At 43.3% G+C, this 16245-nt stretch overlaps 1 protein-coding gene across 5 annotated transcripts in view; it reads right to left on the bottom strand.

Moving 5' to 3' along the window:
• Positions 1–1539: 1539 nt before the first annotated feature.
• The window catches only part of LOC135195512 (uncharacterized protein KIAA0825 homolog), a 69765-nt gene continuing 55059 nt past the window's right edge, over positions 1540–16245 (bottom strand). For all 5 annotated transcript variants that reach the window (XM_064221742.1, XM_064221743.1, XM_064221744.1 and 2 more), the window contains 5 exons: positions 5779–5988; positions 4830–5023; positions 3855–3987; positions 2019–2195; positions 1540–1834 (listed from right to left, as the gene is read on the bottom strand). In XM_064221742.1, coding sequence (XP_064077812.1) covers positions 1628–1834; positions 2019–2195; positions 3855–3987; positions 4830–5023; positions 5779–5988 — 921 coding nt within the window. In that variant the 3' untranslated portion in view covers positions 1540–1627. The remainder of the gene's footprint in view (positions 1835–2018; positions 2196–3854; positions 3988–4829; positions 5024–5778; positions 5989–16245) is intronic.

Below are 16245 nucleotides of genomic sequence, written 5' to 3'. Positions count from 1 at the left end.
GGGAAACAGCTCTCCAGATCCCTTGTTTGTCACACATTTCTCACATCACCCGAGCCATGAAAGTTGGCATTTTGCATTCACATCTTATCAAATCTCCATTTCTTTGTAGGTTTGTACATGTCCTGTACTGAGAAGTGTGTATAACAAGCTTCATTAATTTCCCCTCTGAATGCTAATAAATTACTTATGCATCAGTAGTCTTGTAATCTTTCTAGTTCCCTGCAAACTTGGTATTTTCTACCCAACCACCCTTTCCACCATTACTCACTTCCCCATTTACTGTCCTTAAACATTTCTGGTAAAGGAACTACTCTGCTTCATTTATATCTGTCAAACCAGATAGTCTTGACACCAAATATTACTACTGGTGCACCTACTTCCTCCTTACACCTTTCCATTATACAGCATTATACGTAATTGTTAGTTGCAAATGAGACATTCCGTATTCAGTGTTGTCAGGCATTCTAAGACTGAATTATGTGGGTTACTCAACAAATATCTGGAACTTGAAGTACTTCAAGTGCAATCAATTCTGAAATTATTATACTTTATTATAGAACCCTGAACCGAATGCTATCTCAAACTTCCTTTATTGTTTTCCTATTGTTTGCTATTTACCCAAAGTAAAAATATCACTAACAGGACTAGTTATCTGATTTTTGGAATTTTGGACATCCATAGAAAAAATTATATGGTCAGTGTTGACCTGAATTTTCTCCATAAGGGGGTTATCCATTAAATGTCCATGGACCAAACCACCAAGGACCATGGGTAAACTTTTCTGAGTTTTAGTCGTAGAGGCCAAGTATGTTAAGATCATGGCTTGCTAAGGTTTGTTCCAATATGACACTTCATCATCAAAATGGACAGTCTTTCTAGCATCATAACTGCTGCTTCTGAAGTGGACCAGTTAGTAAGCTCCCAGTTTACAGGGTAGTATTGTAAGAAGTGAGTATAAATTTAGAATATTCATCACAAAATTATTTTAAATTTTGTATCCAGTTCACTATACTGTTAGTCAAGAACTTTTCCACTTACATTACAGTAATATTCTCTGCTAAAGTATGACAGCAGTAAGGAACATGAAGATTTACACAATACTGGGTGGAGTCACAAGAATACCCAGGATTCAATACTCTAAATGGATTAGGATTTTCCATGCCAAAACTAGAATTACTAGAAGGGGCATAGGTTAGTCTAGACCAGATGGGATTTCAGAAAGTGCATGTCAGCCAGAAAACTAATTTCATGTCTTAATGGAAAAAGTAGAAAACCAAATTAAAACTTCTGCAATATGAGAATTTGTAAATTTAATTAGAATGAAACAAACCACAAAATATAATTCACTGAATTTTAATCCTTGGCCTGAGAAGTTCCTCCAATAAACAGAAGTGGTTTTGCTGTCACATTAGATATAAGACTTTTGGGGAGTGAGAAATGAAAAGCAAAGTACATACCTGCATGCTACTTTTTAGGTGCAATGGTAACTGCAAAAACCGTACTTTTATCTACAAAAATGAGGGAGAATAAAATAGTCAGTACTTTTTACAGCCTTTTATTTCCTTTTCAAATCAGTCTGTACTTTTTACAGCCTTTTATATTTCCTTTTCTGACGAACTAAATTAGGTTAATCTTCACCGCTATCATCAGGATCATCAAGGTTTTTGAGAAATGGAGCCATTTTTTTCACGGCTGCAGTCTCCTCTCGAGTAAGATAAGCACCCTCTTGAAATTCTGGTCTTTGTCTAATGAAATTCACTATTGTTTCCTTAGGCATCCCCAGATCGTTCCACAGTACAGTTTCCCAATCACCTTTGAAGTTCATAATGCTTGCCTGGAATTTAAAAGAAAACTTATATAGAGTACTTTTCAACGTTAATACTTCGAGTGCTTTTACCTATGGTACATTGAATTATAGCTAGACGAAAGTAATTCAGTATAGCGTGATAAAGCTCCAGCTATCTACAACCTCTAATAATAACATTTTTGGGGGAATCTATTTCACTACAGGTACTTACGTTATCTAAACGAGTGTGTATCATCCGCTTGTAATAGTAAATTGGATTATAAGCAGGTGGCTTTGGAGTAAAGCAGAGTGGAGTTGGAGGAAAATGAGAAGTCAGTGGGAGTATGGCTGGAACAGAGAGAGCTTCCTGCATCCACTCCATATTTCTCTTCAAGAATTCCCATATTGCCTGCAATAAGTTCAAAGTATTTTAAAGGAAATTTTGAACCCCACACACACAACCTATAACACTTAAGTAAGTTTTTGATAATTCATCATTTACTGACATCCTGCCCAAGTTGTCATACAGCTGCTAGTTCAAATGCAAAATAGAAAGCTGTACACTATCTAGAATTAAGAAAATGCTTAACCACAGTAGGAAAAAGCAACATTTTTGTCTCTACATTTTGGAAGAAGGAAAGGTCAACATTTGTCTACTAATACTTTTAGTTTACGCTTTTAAAGTATTACAATGTTAATTTGTCAGAAATTTTCACTAGTCTAACTCAAGTCCTTCGGTGACCAATATTTGAATATACAGTACATGTATTAGAATAGCTGTAATTTAACACTTCAAATGGAAGCCTTGACTAAATTTTTGCTGAATTATAACATTTAATTTAGTGCTACACTATAGAAGCAGGAGAGTACTTGGATGACAGTAAATGGTGATAAACAAGTGTTTTGTAGAAGTTATTCCACCTTACACACAAGTTACAACTAATATGGCTAAGAAATTCCTAGAACATGGGTTAGAGAAATGAAAAGTGAACCTAACAAAGGTTTGCACTTTTCATTACAAGTTATGTAAGTTTTCCAGGATATGTCCTGTTCTCTTGATCTTACATTTGGATTCCCATCTATCTTATCCACGTTACCCTGTAAGTTTTAACACATTACACAATGAAATCTAGTAAAACCTTGGACATAAGGAAGAATTTTGTGCCCTTGGTTCTTCTATAACAATTATTTTTTAATTAAATGCTCAAACAATTTTCCAGTCACTTGAAATTAAATTTTTCCATAAGTAAATATGCCCAAGCTGCTACAAATCTGGATAACTTGAGATCAGCCTAGAAGCCTCTAGGGCCTAAAATTTACTTTTTATCAATCGCAACAAAGCTCATTTTCACTTAATTTTTTATTAGTGCAGAATCACAGGTGGGAAAATTTTGCTACGATCTCTTGAAATTTCATGATGTCTACGAATTCTGAAAGACTGCAGTAAACGTAGGAAGTATTGTCAAGTAAATCAGTTAAAAGCACCACCACCTATAAAAAGCAAAGTACCCAAATTGTCACAGCTGTTCTGAAATACATCATCTTGCAGTACTTCATACATGTATGAACTTCATTCTTATGTTGCCATATGTCTTGAAATTTTGGGCTTTCATGGGTCCTGATATATAAGCACAAACAGATCTTGAAACACCAAACTTAACAAACTACAGTATCAAGTTTTATCTTTGCTTTCATGATTTTTTATAAACTATACTTGACTTTATTTCATGTCTTTTGATCTTGATCTACTCAAAGTGGCTAGTTAAAAAAGAACACTAGATCATTTTTCAGGACTTCCTGTGGCCTAAACCAAACCCATGGATACACATCAGAGAAGAGGAAATTGGTGGTGAAATTCTAAAATAGAAGGTCGAGTGCCAGAATCACTCTAGTCTAAGAGATTTCTATCAGTAAGTCTGAAGTATTCTCCTACAGCCCTAGTTAGATCCTAATATTGACTGCTTTTCTCGTCACTAATGAAAGAGTACTTTTTCCACCTTGGAAAGGAAGGGTTTTAAATATTGTATGGTTATATCTCTTAATACATATTAAAAGGAAAAAAACTTACTCCAAGAGCATGTTGACCTTGAGCTGATGCCATAACAGTATTTGCATGTGCCAAACACATGCAGTCAATCACATCCTCGTCAGAATACTCATCAATAGTATCCTCCTCTTCATCATCTTCCAGGTCTTCAAGCCTGCCATTTTAAGAAAATAATTGTATAAAAATACCAAAAATAACTGCTAGGAAAATATAAAATTATCACACAATGAAAAATACATAAATCAGCTTTATTATTTATATGCATTTTTTTGCCCAATCATTTCCCCAGTCCATTGCCTTTGGCCTTAATTCTATATTCAATTCAATTTGCCCAATTTTAGTTTGTTTGAGTGGTGTTTTTACGTTGCATGGAACCAGTGGTTATTCAGCAACGGACCCAACAGCTTTATGTGACTTCTGAACCACGTCAAGAGTGAACTTCTATCACCAGAATCCCATCTTTAGTAATTAAATACAATTGTACACTTGTGCCTTGCTTCTTTGTATATTTTCAGAAGTTCTGATGGTTGCAAAATCATTTTTATTTCTTAAAGTACTTACTTATGTAATATTATCCACTCAAGATAAAGAAGGATATTAACACTTAATTAAAATTTGCAGGTAGTTTTTCATAACAGCTTATAGATAACTATACAGATCAACACATGAAAATGTGAATGAGCTACCATGATAAAGTAGGAGCATATGGATTAAGGTGGTGTTGATCCATATACGTACCCGCAAGAGCAAGCAGAGTAACCAACTATCAAAGGGAAGTCTATTGCATTGAGAACTTTAAGCCCCAGCCTCTGTAAATTGTTCACTGAAATTCCAGCATATTTTTGCTTGCAACAACTAAATCTGTACACTCATACAAGGTCAATTCATTCCCACATAGCTAATCCATAGAAAAGCCACAGGACTTTTCTGTAACGAACCCTATCCAGTAGAAAAAACTCTAGCAACATGACATAAATTTCTATGATGTTAACTTACTGAGCTAACAGTGCAAGGGTCATTTGTTTTAGGTGAGTATCATAGTTGCCATCATGCAGGGAACAAAGTCTTTCACCAACAGCAATCATCATGTCCCATTGACCATCTGATATGGGAAAGTCATTCAGGTCATCCAGAGAGCTCCTTGAATTGATTGTGGAGTAAAGAGCACTAACTACCAGCTGTGTAATTACCTGCAAGGTTAGAGATTAATTTGTAAGTACATATGTTAGAACACAATTCTTAAATATTTTTCAAGTTAAAATTTTTCTAAGGGCTATAATTGGTTTTTGAAATAATTAACTAGAAACAAAGTAGTACAAATGAATTGGAATAGTTATGAGAACTAATTCTCCATGATGTTGAAAAAATAATGGTTTGCATATTACAAACAAATTTTTCCTGGTGCCTATGCTATGGTACTTCAGAAAAAGCAGATTTGATGATTATGTTGATGGTCAAGCTTCTGAAACATTTTGATGATAAAGAACTGTCAATTTTGTTTTTGGTGACTACTGTGATACAAGAGTACCTAAAATCTACATCATGTCCTTACATTAACATTACTTTTCAATTTTGTATAATATCAGTATTTAATTGCCTTTTTGAGTGTTCAAGTCCCTCTTTGAGTTTTTTTTTTTTCTTAGATGAATTTAAGAAAAGCAAATGTGAAAGTGTAATTATGGTTGATAACTAGTGATTTTACAAGTTAAAAGGCTCAAGTAAAAACAATTCAGCTATTGACACTTGTTACCTGTTTAAGAAACCAATGTTCCAGACATAGTTTGGACAGTTTTTAGGACATTTGTATTATACTAATTTTGACACCAACTGGCATTAAACACAATTCATACTGTTTATTCTATCCCAGATCATTTGTACAGAATTTGTTGGTAATTTTTTCAGAGCCTGCATTAGATAGAACAAATAATAAGAAAAATATATTTACATGTCCTCCTGTAGGTTTAATGGTTGGTGGCAGAGAAGCATTTATGGTGTGAGCAGCATATACTACTGCGTGCGGCATTGTGTCAGCTACAGCCTCTATACCAGTCAGCAGTTGCAGTGTCCAGGCAGCCAAATGATGCTCCAGTCGAACAGATTGTTGGCTGGGATGGGCAGGCTTAGCAGGCGGTAGTTGAGGAACTGCTCGTATCACCTGCAAGAGTAACATAGCTTTATAGAAAACATGAGGGAATGATGTCATAAGTATTTCCAACTATAAAAAATAAGATGTTAAAAACAGCCTTATTCTATCCAAGGTGCACCTACACTCCACAACTTGAAAACTTTGAAATTAGAACACCACTGTGTAAAAAGCCAGCTGACTCCACTGTGCCAAAAGGAGTCGCTACTCATTTTTATGGGTCTTTGTTGCCAGGCTTCTCAGGATTGTCATCCCTTCATTTTGTTACCTTTATTCATTTGTGTTGTCTGGTTTTTCAGAGATTTCTATCTATGTCTTTTCAATTTTGGTCAGTGACGTTTTGCATCTGGTTAATATAAATACTCTCCTTGACCTGTTTTCAGGGACTAGTATTTTGAGAAGTCATCTCTTTTCATCATTTTGATGTCATATCATGTCATATTTTGAGAAGTCACTCTCATTTTCAGTCATATTTGAGAATGTCAGTACTATTTTCAGTCATATTTTGAGAATGTTCACTACTCTACTCATCAGTCATATTTGAGAATGTCAGTACTCATTTTCAGTCATATTTTTGAGAATCAGTACTCATTTTCATCATATTTTGAGAATGCAGTTTTAACCTCATTTTCATCATATTTTGAGAATGTCAGTACTCCATTTTCAGTCAAAATGTCACTACTCATTTTCAGTCATATTTTGAGAATGTCAGTACTCATTTTCAGTCATATTTTTGAGAATGTCAGTACTCATTTTTCAGTCATATTTTGAGAATGTCACTATCATTTTCAGTCATATTTGAGAATGTCACTACTCATTTTCAGTCATATTTTGAGAATGTCAGTACTCATTTTCAGTCATATTTTGAGAATGTCACTACTCATTTTCAGTCATATTTTGAGAATGTCAGTACTCATTTTCAGTCATATTTTGAGAATGTCACTACTCATTTTCAGTCATATTTTGAGAATGTCAGTACTCATTTTCAGTCATATTTTGAGAATGTCACTACTCATTTTGTCATATTTTGAGAATGTCAGTACTCATTTTCTGTCATATTTTGAGAATGTCACTACTCATTTCAGTCATATTTTGAGAATGTCATACTCATTTTCAGTCATATTTTGAGGATGTCACTACTCATTTTCAGTCATATTTTGAGAATGTCACTACTCATTTTCAGTCATATTTTGAGAATGTCACTACTCATTTTCAGTCATATTTTGAGAATGTCACTACTCATTTTCAGTCATATTTTGAGAATGTCAGTACTCATTTTCAGTCATATTTTGAGAATGTCACTACTCATTTTCAGTCATATTTTGAGAATGTCAGTACTCATTTTCAGTCATATTTTGAGAATGTCAGTACTCATTTTCAGTCATATTTTGAGAATGTTAGTACTCTTTTCAGTCATATTTTGAGAATGTCAGTACTCATTTTCAGTCATATTTTGAGAATGTCAGTACTCATTTTCAGTCATATTTTGAGAATGTCAGTACTCATTTTCAGTCATAGCTATTCTTTTAAATAAGTAATTATAACTTAAAGAAATCTTGTCAAAGTCTGTGTAGCATCACAACTTTTCAACACCAGGCTAACTTCCAATGGAGTGGAATGATTACTCTATACTGTACACTTTTGCCCTTTTCATTGTAACAGTTGCATTTGGGTCTCCATTTTATCTAGGCTGTAATTTTAGAATATGATGGGTTCTTGTTACAGTTGATGCCTTGGTGTATCGTATGGGGCAGCAGTTTCTTCTGGACTTGTTTGTACCTGGACCTACAAGTCCACATGGAAAAATTTGATGTGACTCAAGACTGTTCTAATTGCCCTGGCCACCTCTTAAATGTAGTGCCTCGGTGGCGTGATCGGTACGGTCTTGGCCTGCCACCGGTTGCCACTAGTTCGATTCTCGGGCATTCCATTAAGGTGTGAGAGATTTGTATTTCTGGTGATAGAAGTTTACTCTCGACGTGGTTTGGAAGTCATGTAAAGTCATTGGTCCCGTTGCTGAATAACCAACCACTGGTTCCATGCAACATAAAAACACCATACAAACAAACAAACACTTCTAAGTGTGTCAATTTCTGTGCCCTTGTGGGAAGTATTTTACTTCTTCAGTGGTCCTGGAAGGGACTTGTTTGTCAAGGTTTTGTGATCAACGGTCAATTCTCTAGAAAGGGAAAGTCCACCATTGATTACTTTCTTATCCATCTTGCCATGCTTAAAAGAGGCAATAATTGCTGTTAGTTTAATTTTGCTAAATTTTACCTATGATATTTATTTGCAGGAACTATTGTCACAACAGGGCCATGCACTTTCAGTTGGAAGGGATCTGGATTATTCATTTTTATCATGATTTTTGAGGTTGACTGTCGGCTCCATCTTCTACCTTTGGGAACTGAACCTCCTGCAGCCATCCATACCTTTCTCTTCAAGAGCTCATAAACCTCGTTGTCTCTTTCAAGTTGCAATTTAAGCAGCTTATGAGTAATAACAAAATCTCTTTTGAGTCTGTGTGTTTCATATACTATATAATAAGGCTATTTATGATTGATAAGTTTGAGTAGAAAAGTATTTGAATGAAAAATCACTATTTTTCAACTGCTCGAGATGACTGTCAGAAACTTCATTTGTCAATATTGCCTTCCTGGGTATTCCAACCTCAGTATCCCATTTTGTTTTCAATTGCTCATGTCTCAACAACCCTTATGCTCAAGCTAACAGTGTTCGATGGAGGATGCCAACTAGACACACGGTGCTCATACTCCAGAAGATCTACTGGGAATGTGCTTGCCCACTACAAACATGTACATCCAGGTGTTAGGTTAATATTCTTCTATGCACTGGGTGCTTTGCTACTACACATCCATGTCCTGTTTGCTGGATTCTATGCTCACTGGGGAATGCTGATATCCAGAATGCAGGATACTGAGGATGTAAGAGTTGAAGAATGTCCATCTAGCTGCATGGTCCTCCCTAGAACACTCCAGCCTCAGAGCAGGATCCAGTTTTACTTGTGAGGACCACAAATCTTTCTTGTACATATTACCTAGAACCAGGCTGCAGGAGGATGCTGTGCTCACTAGGACACACAAATGATGCAAGTAGTTGTGCTTGCTGCAGGAATCGAAGCTCATGGGGCCATACCTATGTTAAGGTTGCAGGATCCTGAGCTTTCTGAGTTAAGTCCACATCCAATGTGCAGGTTGCTCTTCTTGAAGGACTTCCAGTTCCAGGTTGCAGAATAATGTGCCTTGTGAAGTATGCCCTGCAGCAGGTTGCATTTCAGCTTTTATGTCCACCACCATACAGCTTGAGTTCAATATTCCTTTGAAACCATAGCATCGTACAGCCAAACTGTGCTTCTTCCCAGTGAGTACGGTATTTTATAACCAGTGCGTAGGTTTGCCCCAGCCAGCACAGAATCCTGCAATGCATGCGGGGCCATGTACACACTGGTTACAGGGTGCTGTACTTACTGGGCATGCCCATTCTTTGGCTTTATAATATGCTATTAAAGGCTGTATGGTGCTGGTAAGCTGTCAAACCTCTCAAGCAAAGCTACTAGGAAATAAATAATTCTACCACTATGTCCAGCTTACTGAGAGCTTGAAAGCTGCATCCCATACAGCTTTGTTACCCTCATTCTATAGCCAGGCTCCTGAATGTGGTAGTTTTGGAGTGTAACTTCTTTAAGTGGGGTCATTTCTTGTTTAACTGTAATAATCATAAACAAAGCAATTTGCACACAAAACAGACCCAACCCCATTTGTGTTGTGAAGAAAGACATGTTCCCCTTCTGTTCCAGGAAAGGTAATTTTCACCCTCAAATTTTGAGCTCACTGCATCAAAATCACTGACAAATGGTAAAAATTATTTAAGTGTAAACGACAAAATGAAGTTACCAGTATCAATATCGTGTCTGTTGAAGGCAAATAGTAAAAGGAACACTGTTTTGCAGATTTTCAAGTAAACTGGAGACTATGTTTACAAAATGTGAAAGTTTTATTTCCCAAATTAACCAGGTGCTTAAAACAATTTCCATGGTTTGTCACCATAACTCAATAACACTGCTCGTATCCTGTCAATAATTTTTTTTTTCTCCTTCATTATCACCTTACCCAGTCATTAATTCAATACCTGTTTTTTTCCTTCATTGTCAGGTGAAAGTACATTATTGTTTGAAAAAACTTTTATAAAATAAGACCATCTAGAAACAGAACTCCAACTTTACCAAATGATTAAAATGACAATTTGTCGAAAATTGCATTTTTCCTAACTATACAAACCTGAGGTCCTTTAACAATAGGAAGTAGCTAGCGGCAGCTGGAATGGTCGTAAGCTTCGAACAAGGGGAGAACGGTAGTTAACTGCTTGTCCGACAGTGCGCGCACCTGCGCGCCTGAGAGGTAAGAATCACTTTTGCTTTAGGCCCATGCAAAATATGCAGAGTGAGGGGTGGCATGAGGTGGGACTATATGTAAAGGACCTCAGGTTTGTATAGTTAGGAAAAATGCAATTTTCGACATTGCCATTTGTTCCGATACGTAATTCAAACCATCCGTCCTTTAACAATAGGAAGACTCACTTCTTGGTGGGAGGAATCTGAGTCTTTTGATGAACAGACTGGTGTTCGTCCAACCCTGGAATGCCTCCCTGGTCGTAAGAGCGAGGGAGGGTCCAAGCCTGTCCGATTGTTCGGGGTGTGCACCGCAGGATCAATGGCCAGACCTCTGGGCCAAGTACCAGCAAGCAAGAACTTGTTCCTGATTGCAAGAGGCAACATAAAGTTATGGGTTTGTCTCAAGTTGACCTCCACTTCCTCCCCCTTGTTGGAGAAAGTGGTGGATATATGCTCCTATCCTTAATGAAAGGGATAGGTTGGAGCTCGGTCGAGTAGCTTACCTGCATCAATTTCCTTTCCAGCATGGTGACGACCGTGTCCCTCAGCCCACAGGTAGAGGGAGAGAAAGATGGTGAAGAGAAGCCATTCACACTCATTCGCACATTCATTTTCACAGTCATACCAGGAATCGATGCTGTTCTGCCTGCTCGGGTGCTGGGTAAGCTTACACAATGTGTTGAGCAGCCACCACAGGTCCCAAGGAAAAAGTATCCAAGGACTTGTGGGCAATATCCCGAAGGTAGAAGGACGTGAAGGTAGTCTGGTTGGCCCAGACACCTGCCTTCAGGACCTGCGCCACGGAGAAGTTCTTACGGAACGCCAAAGAGGGTCCAGTACCTCTGACTTTGTGGGCTCTCGGACGAAGGGTATGGGTGTCGTCACTACCATCAGCCTCGTACGCCCTCCTGATCACCTCACGTAGCCAGAAAGAAAGCGTGTTCTTGGATACTTCTTTCTTGGTAACCCCAGTGCTAACGAAGAGGCGTCGACACTCAGGCCTGAGGTGTCGAGTTCTCTTCAGATAGCGCCGTCGCGCCCTCGCAGGACAAAGCAGCATCGTTATCAGTGAAGTCCATTAGGGAGGGGATTGTGAATCGAAACTGTCGTCAGGGATCGACAGATTCTGAGTCTTAGCTATGAAGTTCGGGACGAAATAGAGCGTCACAGATCCCCATCCCCTGGTATGTTTAACATTGGAGGATAGGCCATGAAGTTCCCCTACTCTCTTCGCCGATGCCAGGGCCAGCAAGAAGAGGGTCTTGAGGGTCAGATCCCTGTCTGACGACTCTCGGAGTGGCTCGAAGGGTCTTCGAGTCAAACTCCTACGGACGAGAGTCACATCCCACTCAGGGGGCCTGAGTTCCCTGGGTGGGCAAGACCTTTCGAAGCTCCTCATGAGCAAGGAAATCTCGAACGAATTAAGAGATATCCAGTCCCCTCAGTTTCAGGACCAGGGCCAGGGCGGCTCTGTATCCTTTGACTGTGGGTACTGAGAGGAGCTTCTCTCAGCGAAGAAAAATGAGGAAATCCGCTACCTGCTGAAGAGTGGCTCTGAGAGAAGATAGACCCCGTCTACGACACCAACCACAGAAGACGACCCACTTTCCCTGGTACACAGCTGCAGAGGACTGTCGGACGTGTCCAGCCATCTCTGTTGCTGCGCTGCGAGAAAAGCCTCTCGTTCGCAAGAGATGGTGGATAACAGTCAGCCGTGAAGTTGTAGGGACTGGACTGCTCGGTGGTACCGTTCTACGTGTGGCTGGGCTAGAAGGTTGTGCCAGTGGGGCATCTCTCTCGGTGCTTCCGCAAGCAGAGCCAGCAGGTCCGGATACCAGGAGCCACCAGGATCATCCTGAGATTCGGAGTGGCCAGCGCTCGGCTGATCACTTTCCAAATCAGACAGAACAGGTTGTCCCAGGGATGTTGAAGAGCGTCCTCTGCAGCTGCCCATGGGTCCGGCACGGCTGAAAAGAAAACCTGGAGTTTTCTGTTGTGCCGAGTGGCGAACAGATCCACGACTAGTCGCCCCCACAAGTTGAAGAGCCTTTCCGCCACATCTGGGTGTAGAGACCACTCGGTTCCTATCACCTGATCCCGACGGCTGAGCTTGTCTGCTACTACATTCCTCTTGCCTGGAATGTAGCGTGCTGACAGCTCTATTGAGTGAGCCGTGGCCCACTCGTGCACCTGCACGGTCAACTGGTGTAGCGGGAGAGACACTAGGCCCCCCTGCTTGTTGACGTATGCCACTACTGTGGTATTGTCGCACATCAACACCACCGAGTGTCCCACCAAGCGGTCCTGGAATTCTTGGAGAGCGTAGAACGCCGCCTTGAGTTCCAGGACATTGATGTGAAGGTGCTTCTCATGATGGTCCCACACACCTGCAGTCAGCAACTCCTCCAGGTCTGCGCCCCATCCCTCGGTTGATGCGTCTGAAAACAGCAACATCTCCAGCGGGGGGAGTGCAGAGAGGCACTCCTCTTAAGAGGTTCCTGTCGTCGAGCCACCAGGCTAGGTCCTGCCTCACCTTCTCCGTGAGGGACACGGGGAAGTAAGGTGGATCCCTTGCCTGTGACCAACTCTCCTTTAGTCTCCACTGGAGAGACCGCAGGTGAAGACGTCCGTGAGGAACTAACTTCTCGAGTGACGACAGGTGGCCGATCACGACTTGCCATTGCTGAGCTGCCTGTTCCTGCCAAGACAGGAACTGGACGGCTGCCTCCCTGAATTTGCTGATCCGCAAGTCTGCGGGAAAGACTTGCCCTGCTACCTTGTCGATCAGCATACCCAGGTACTTCATCTGCTTGGGTTTGAGATCGGACTTCTCATGGTTTATCACGATCCCCAGATCGCGACAAAACTTGAGGAGTCGATCCCTGTCCTGCAGCAACTGCGAGCGGGAGCTCGCCAGGACCAGCCAATCATCGAGATACCTCAAGAGACGTATCCCGTGCGAGTGGGCCCAAGCAGACACCAGAGTGAACACTCGCGTGAACACCTGTGGGGCGGTTGACAGACTGAAGCAAAGTGCCCTGAATTGATACACCGTCCCGTCGAAGATGAAGCGGAGGTACTTTCTGGAGGACTGATGGATGGGTATTTGAAAATACGCATCCTTCAGGTCCACTGAAAGCATGAAATAGTTCTCCCTGATGGAGTCGAGCACGGATCGTGCCGTCTCCATCATGAACCGAGTCTGGCGAACGAAACTGTTCAGGGGAGAGAGATCTATCACCGGTCACCAGCCCCCCGATGACTTCTCCACCAGGAAAAGGCGGCTGTAAAAGCCAGGTGACTGATCCTCTACAATTTCCACAGCTCGTTTGGTCAGCATGGTCTTGATCTCCTGTCGAAGAGCGTTGTCCTTTGATGAACCCCGGACATACGTTTGTAGATGGACCGGGTTGGAGATGATGGGTGGCCGAGATTCGAAGGGTAGTAGATATCCCTCCCGAAGGACATCTACTATCCAGGTCTCGGTGCCGTAGCGCTGCCACGTTGCCCAATGGCTCGCCCGGCACCCCCCCACTAACGGCAGCAGGTGAGGGGGAATGCCGTCCCTAGCGTTTCCTACCTCGCTTCGACTTCTTCCCACCACCTCCTCGGGGAAAGGAGGGCTGGGAGGAGGGCTGATGTCGGCCTCCCTTAGCAGAAGACAAAGCAGCACGAGTCTTTCCACGGGGCAACCATCTTAGCAGCCAAGGAAGCGCTAACTAAACTCTTAGGCTTAGCCGCAGTAGCTCGAGGTTGCCCAGAAACCTTCAAGACTGCCTGGTGAACCAGACGGTCACTGTCATCAGTGCGCCGTCTCTCCACCGCAGCGTCCACCATCTCTCCAGGAAAGAGAGAGGAGGAACTCCTAATAGGTCCGTTGCGAAGACCGAGTGCCGCCTCACGCCCAGCCCCCTTGGTCACTCAGGTAAGGACTGCGTCCCTACGACGAAGAACCAAGTTGGCCCACAGGTTAGCAGTCTGATGGGCGAGGAAAGAGATGGCTCTACCTCCAGACTGGCACAGTCTCCTGAACGCCGGGTCGTCTTCGAGAGCAGAACTCCCGGAGTCGGCCGCGACTTTGGATACTGTGAGGGACCACAGATCCAACCAAGAGACTGCCTGGAATGCTGCCATAGCGGTAGATTCCAGGGCGAGTGCCTCCTGCTGTGAGAACCAGAGGTTCTCCGACAGGAGCTGCTGCAGGGACACACCTGGAGTTAGCCTTGCTAGCTCCAGGTTAACCTGTTTAGGCGGTATCGGATCTTCAGATGGCACATAAAAACGCCTCTAACGCTGTAGAGGAGGAGGAAGTAGCTTAGAAGACTGTCCTGACTTCAACGAATCCTTTCGCCCTGAGACGAGATTCTCCACCGTCATCTTGGGTTCCCTCTTCGGGCCCCAAAATGACTCGAGCCGGGACGTGGGCTCAGAGGGTGGTAGCGGCGATCCTTCCCCAAGGCCGTTGTGCTGACGAATCAGCGTCTTGAGGAGTAGGACCATCCAGTCCCTCCAACAAGAGCAGCTCTCGAGAACCTCCTCCTTCAGAAGGAGGAACAGCGACAGACCCCTCACGGTCGCCTCCTGCTACTTGCGTGTACGTCCTGGCCGGTCCTAAAACCGTGCCTGGTGTGTACGGCGTCGCAGCGGGATCGTGAGGGGTACACCCCTCACGATCACTCCTGGATACCTCGCTCTTCCCTGGTCGTGCCGCTCGCCAGGCGGGCGGCTCGACTGAGCACGTCGACCCCTGTCCCGTGCGTCAGATGAGCTGCTGCTGGTCGCCCTATCTGCCCGGTCCCGATGGGAGCGGCGGTCAGGTGACCTGCAGAGCTCGCTGTTGCAGTGAGACCGGTGAGCGTCCTCGCGGCGCGTTGAACCGCTGGTACCGACGGCCGGGGGGACCTCTTCCCAGCCTCAACCCATGGCCAGTCGGAGACCATCACGTCAGCCCAAGCTGCTGGCTGGTTGCTGCGAGAGCGTCCGCTGGCCTGGCGAGAGTCGCCTGAACAGCTCTCACCAGTCTTCTGCTCAGTGCCTCGGTCTTGACGTCGAGCAAACTCGGGCGTCGAAACCTTGGCTGCACAGTCTGCCGCGGGAGACCGTACACTCGGAATTTCTCGCGAACGAGAAGCCGAGCCAGATCCTGGCTTAGCGGCAGAGCCGCTAACACCAGGCGAGGAAGTACTGGCCGAAGCCGGTACCCCTCTGGTCCCCGTCTTCTTCTTCTTTGCAGAAGGAGAGACGGGCCCTGTTCCCGAAGGAACAGGAGGACCAGCAGAAGAGCCCCCAGACTCGCCGGAGCGAGACGGGCCCTTAGGAGGTCTCGAAGGATCCTTCTTAGGAGGGGAGGAGGCAACCTTCTTCTTCTTCGGCTTGGAAGCCTTGAAAGTCGAAGGGGGAGAGGAGGCAGCAGACGACGAAGAAGATGACGACGACACCTTCCTCTTCTTCGTCAGCTTCCGCAGGACAGACATCAGGTCTTCCATCCAGGACGGAGCCGGGGCAGTTGCCGAAGCAACAGGGCCCGACTCCACCTGTACGGAAGGACCTGAGCCTGGAGCAGCACCACCACGAGCAGGAACGACGAGAGCAGGAGCGGGAACAGCAGGAACAACAGGAGCGTCAACAGCGGCTGGGACAGCATGAGCGGCTGGGCCAGCAACAGTAGTAGCGTCAGGTACGGCCGCAAAGTCGGGCGACCCAAGCGTCTTGTTTTCAGCCACCAACATTCTAGGCACAGGAGGCAGGTCCAGGGGGGAGCTTTTTGGGCAGCGGAAGTCCAGGGTCGGCAGCACAAAGAAACCAGGTGGAGGTGGCACGCCCCTCCTCGGTACGGCAGCGAGTGGCATCTGTACTGC

This window comes from Macrobrachium nipponense, chromosome 16, assembly GCF_015104395.2.
Source record: "Macrobrachium nipponense isolate FS-2020 chromosome 16, ASM1510439v2, whole genome shotgun sequence".
Taxonomy (NCBI): domain Eukaryota; kingdom Metazoa; phylum Arthropoda; class Malacostraca; order Decapoda; family Palaemonidae; genus Macrobrachium; species Macrobrachium nipponense.
The sequence above is the reverse complement of the archived record's forward strand: the minus strand, read 5'-3'. Positions and strand labels throughout refer to the sequence as shown.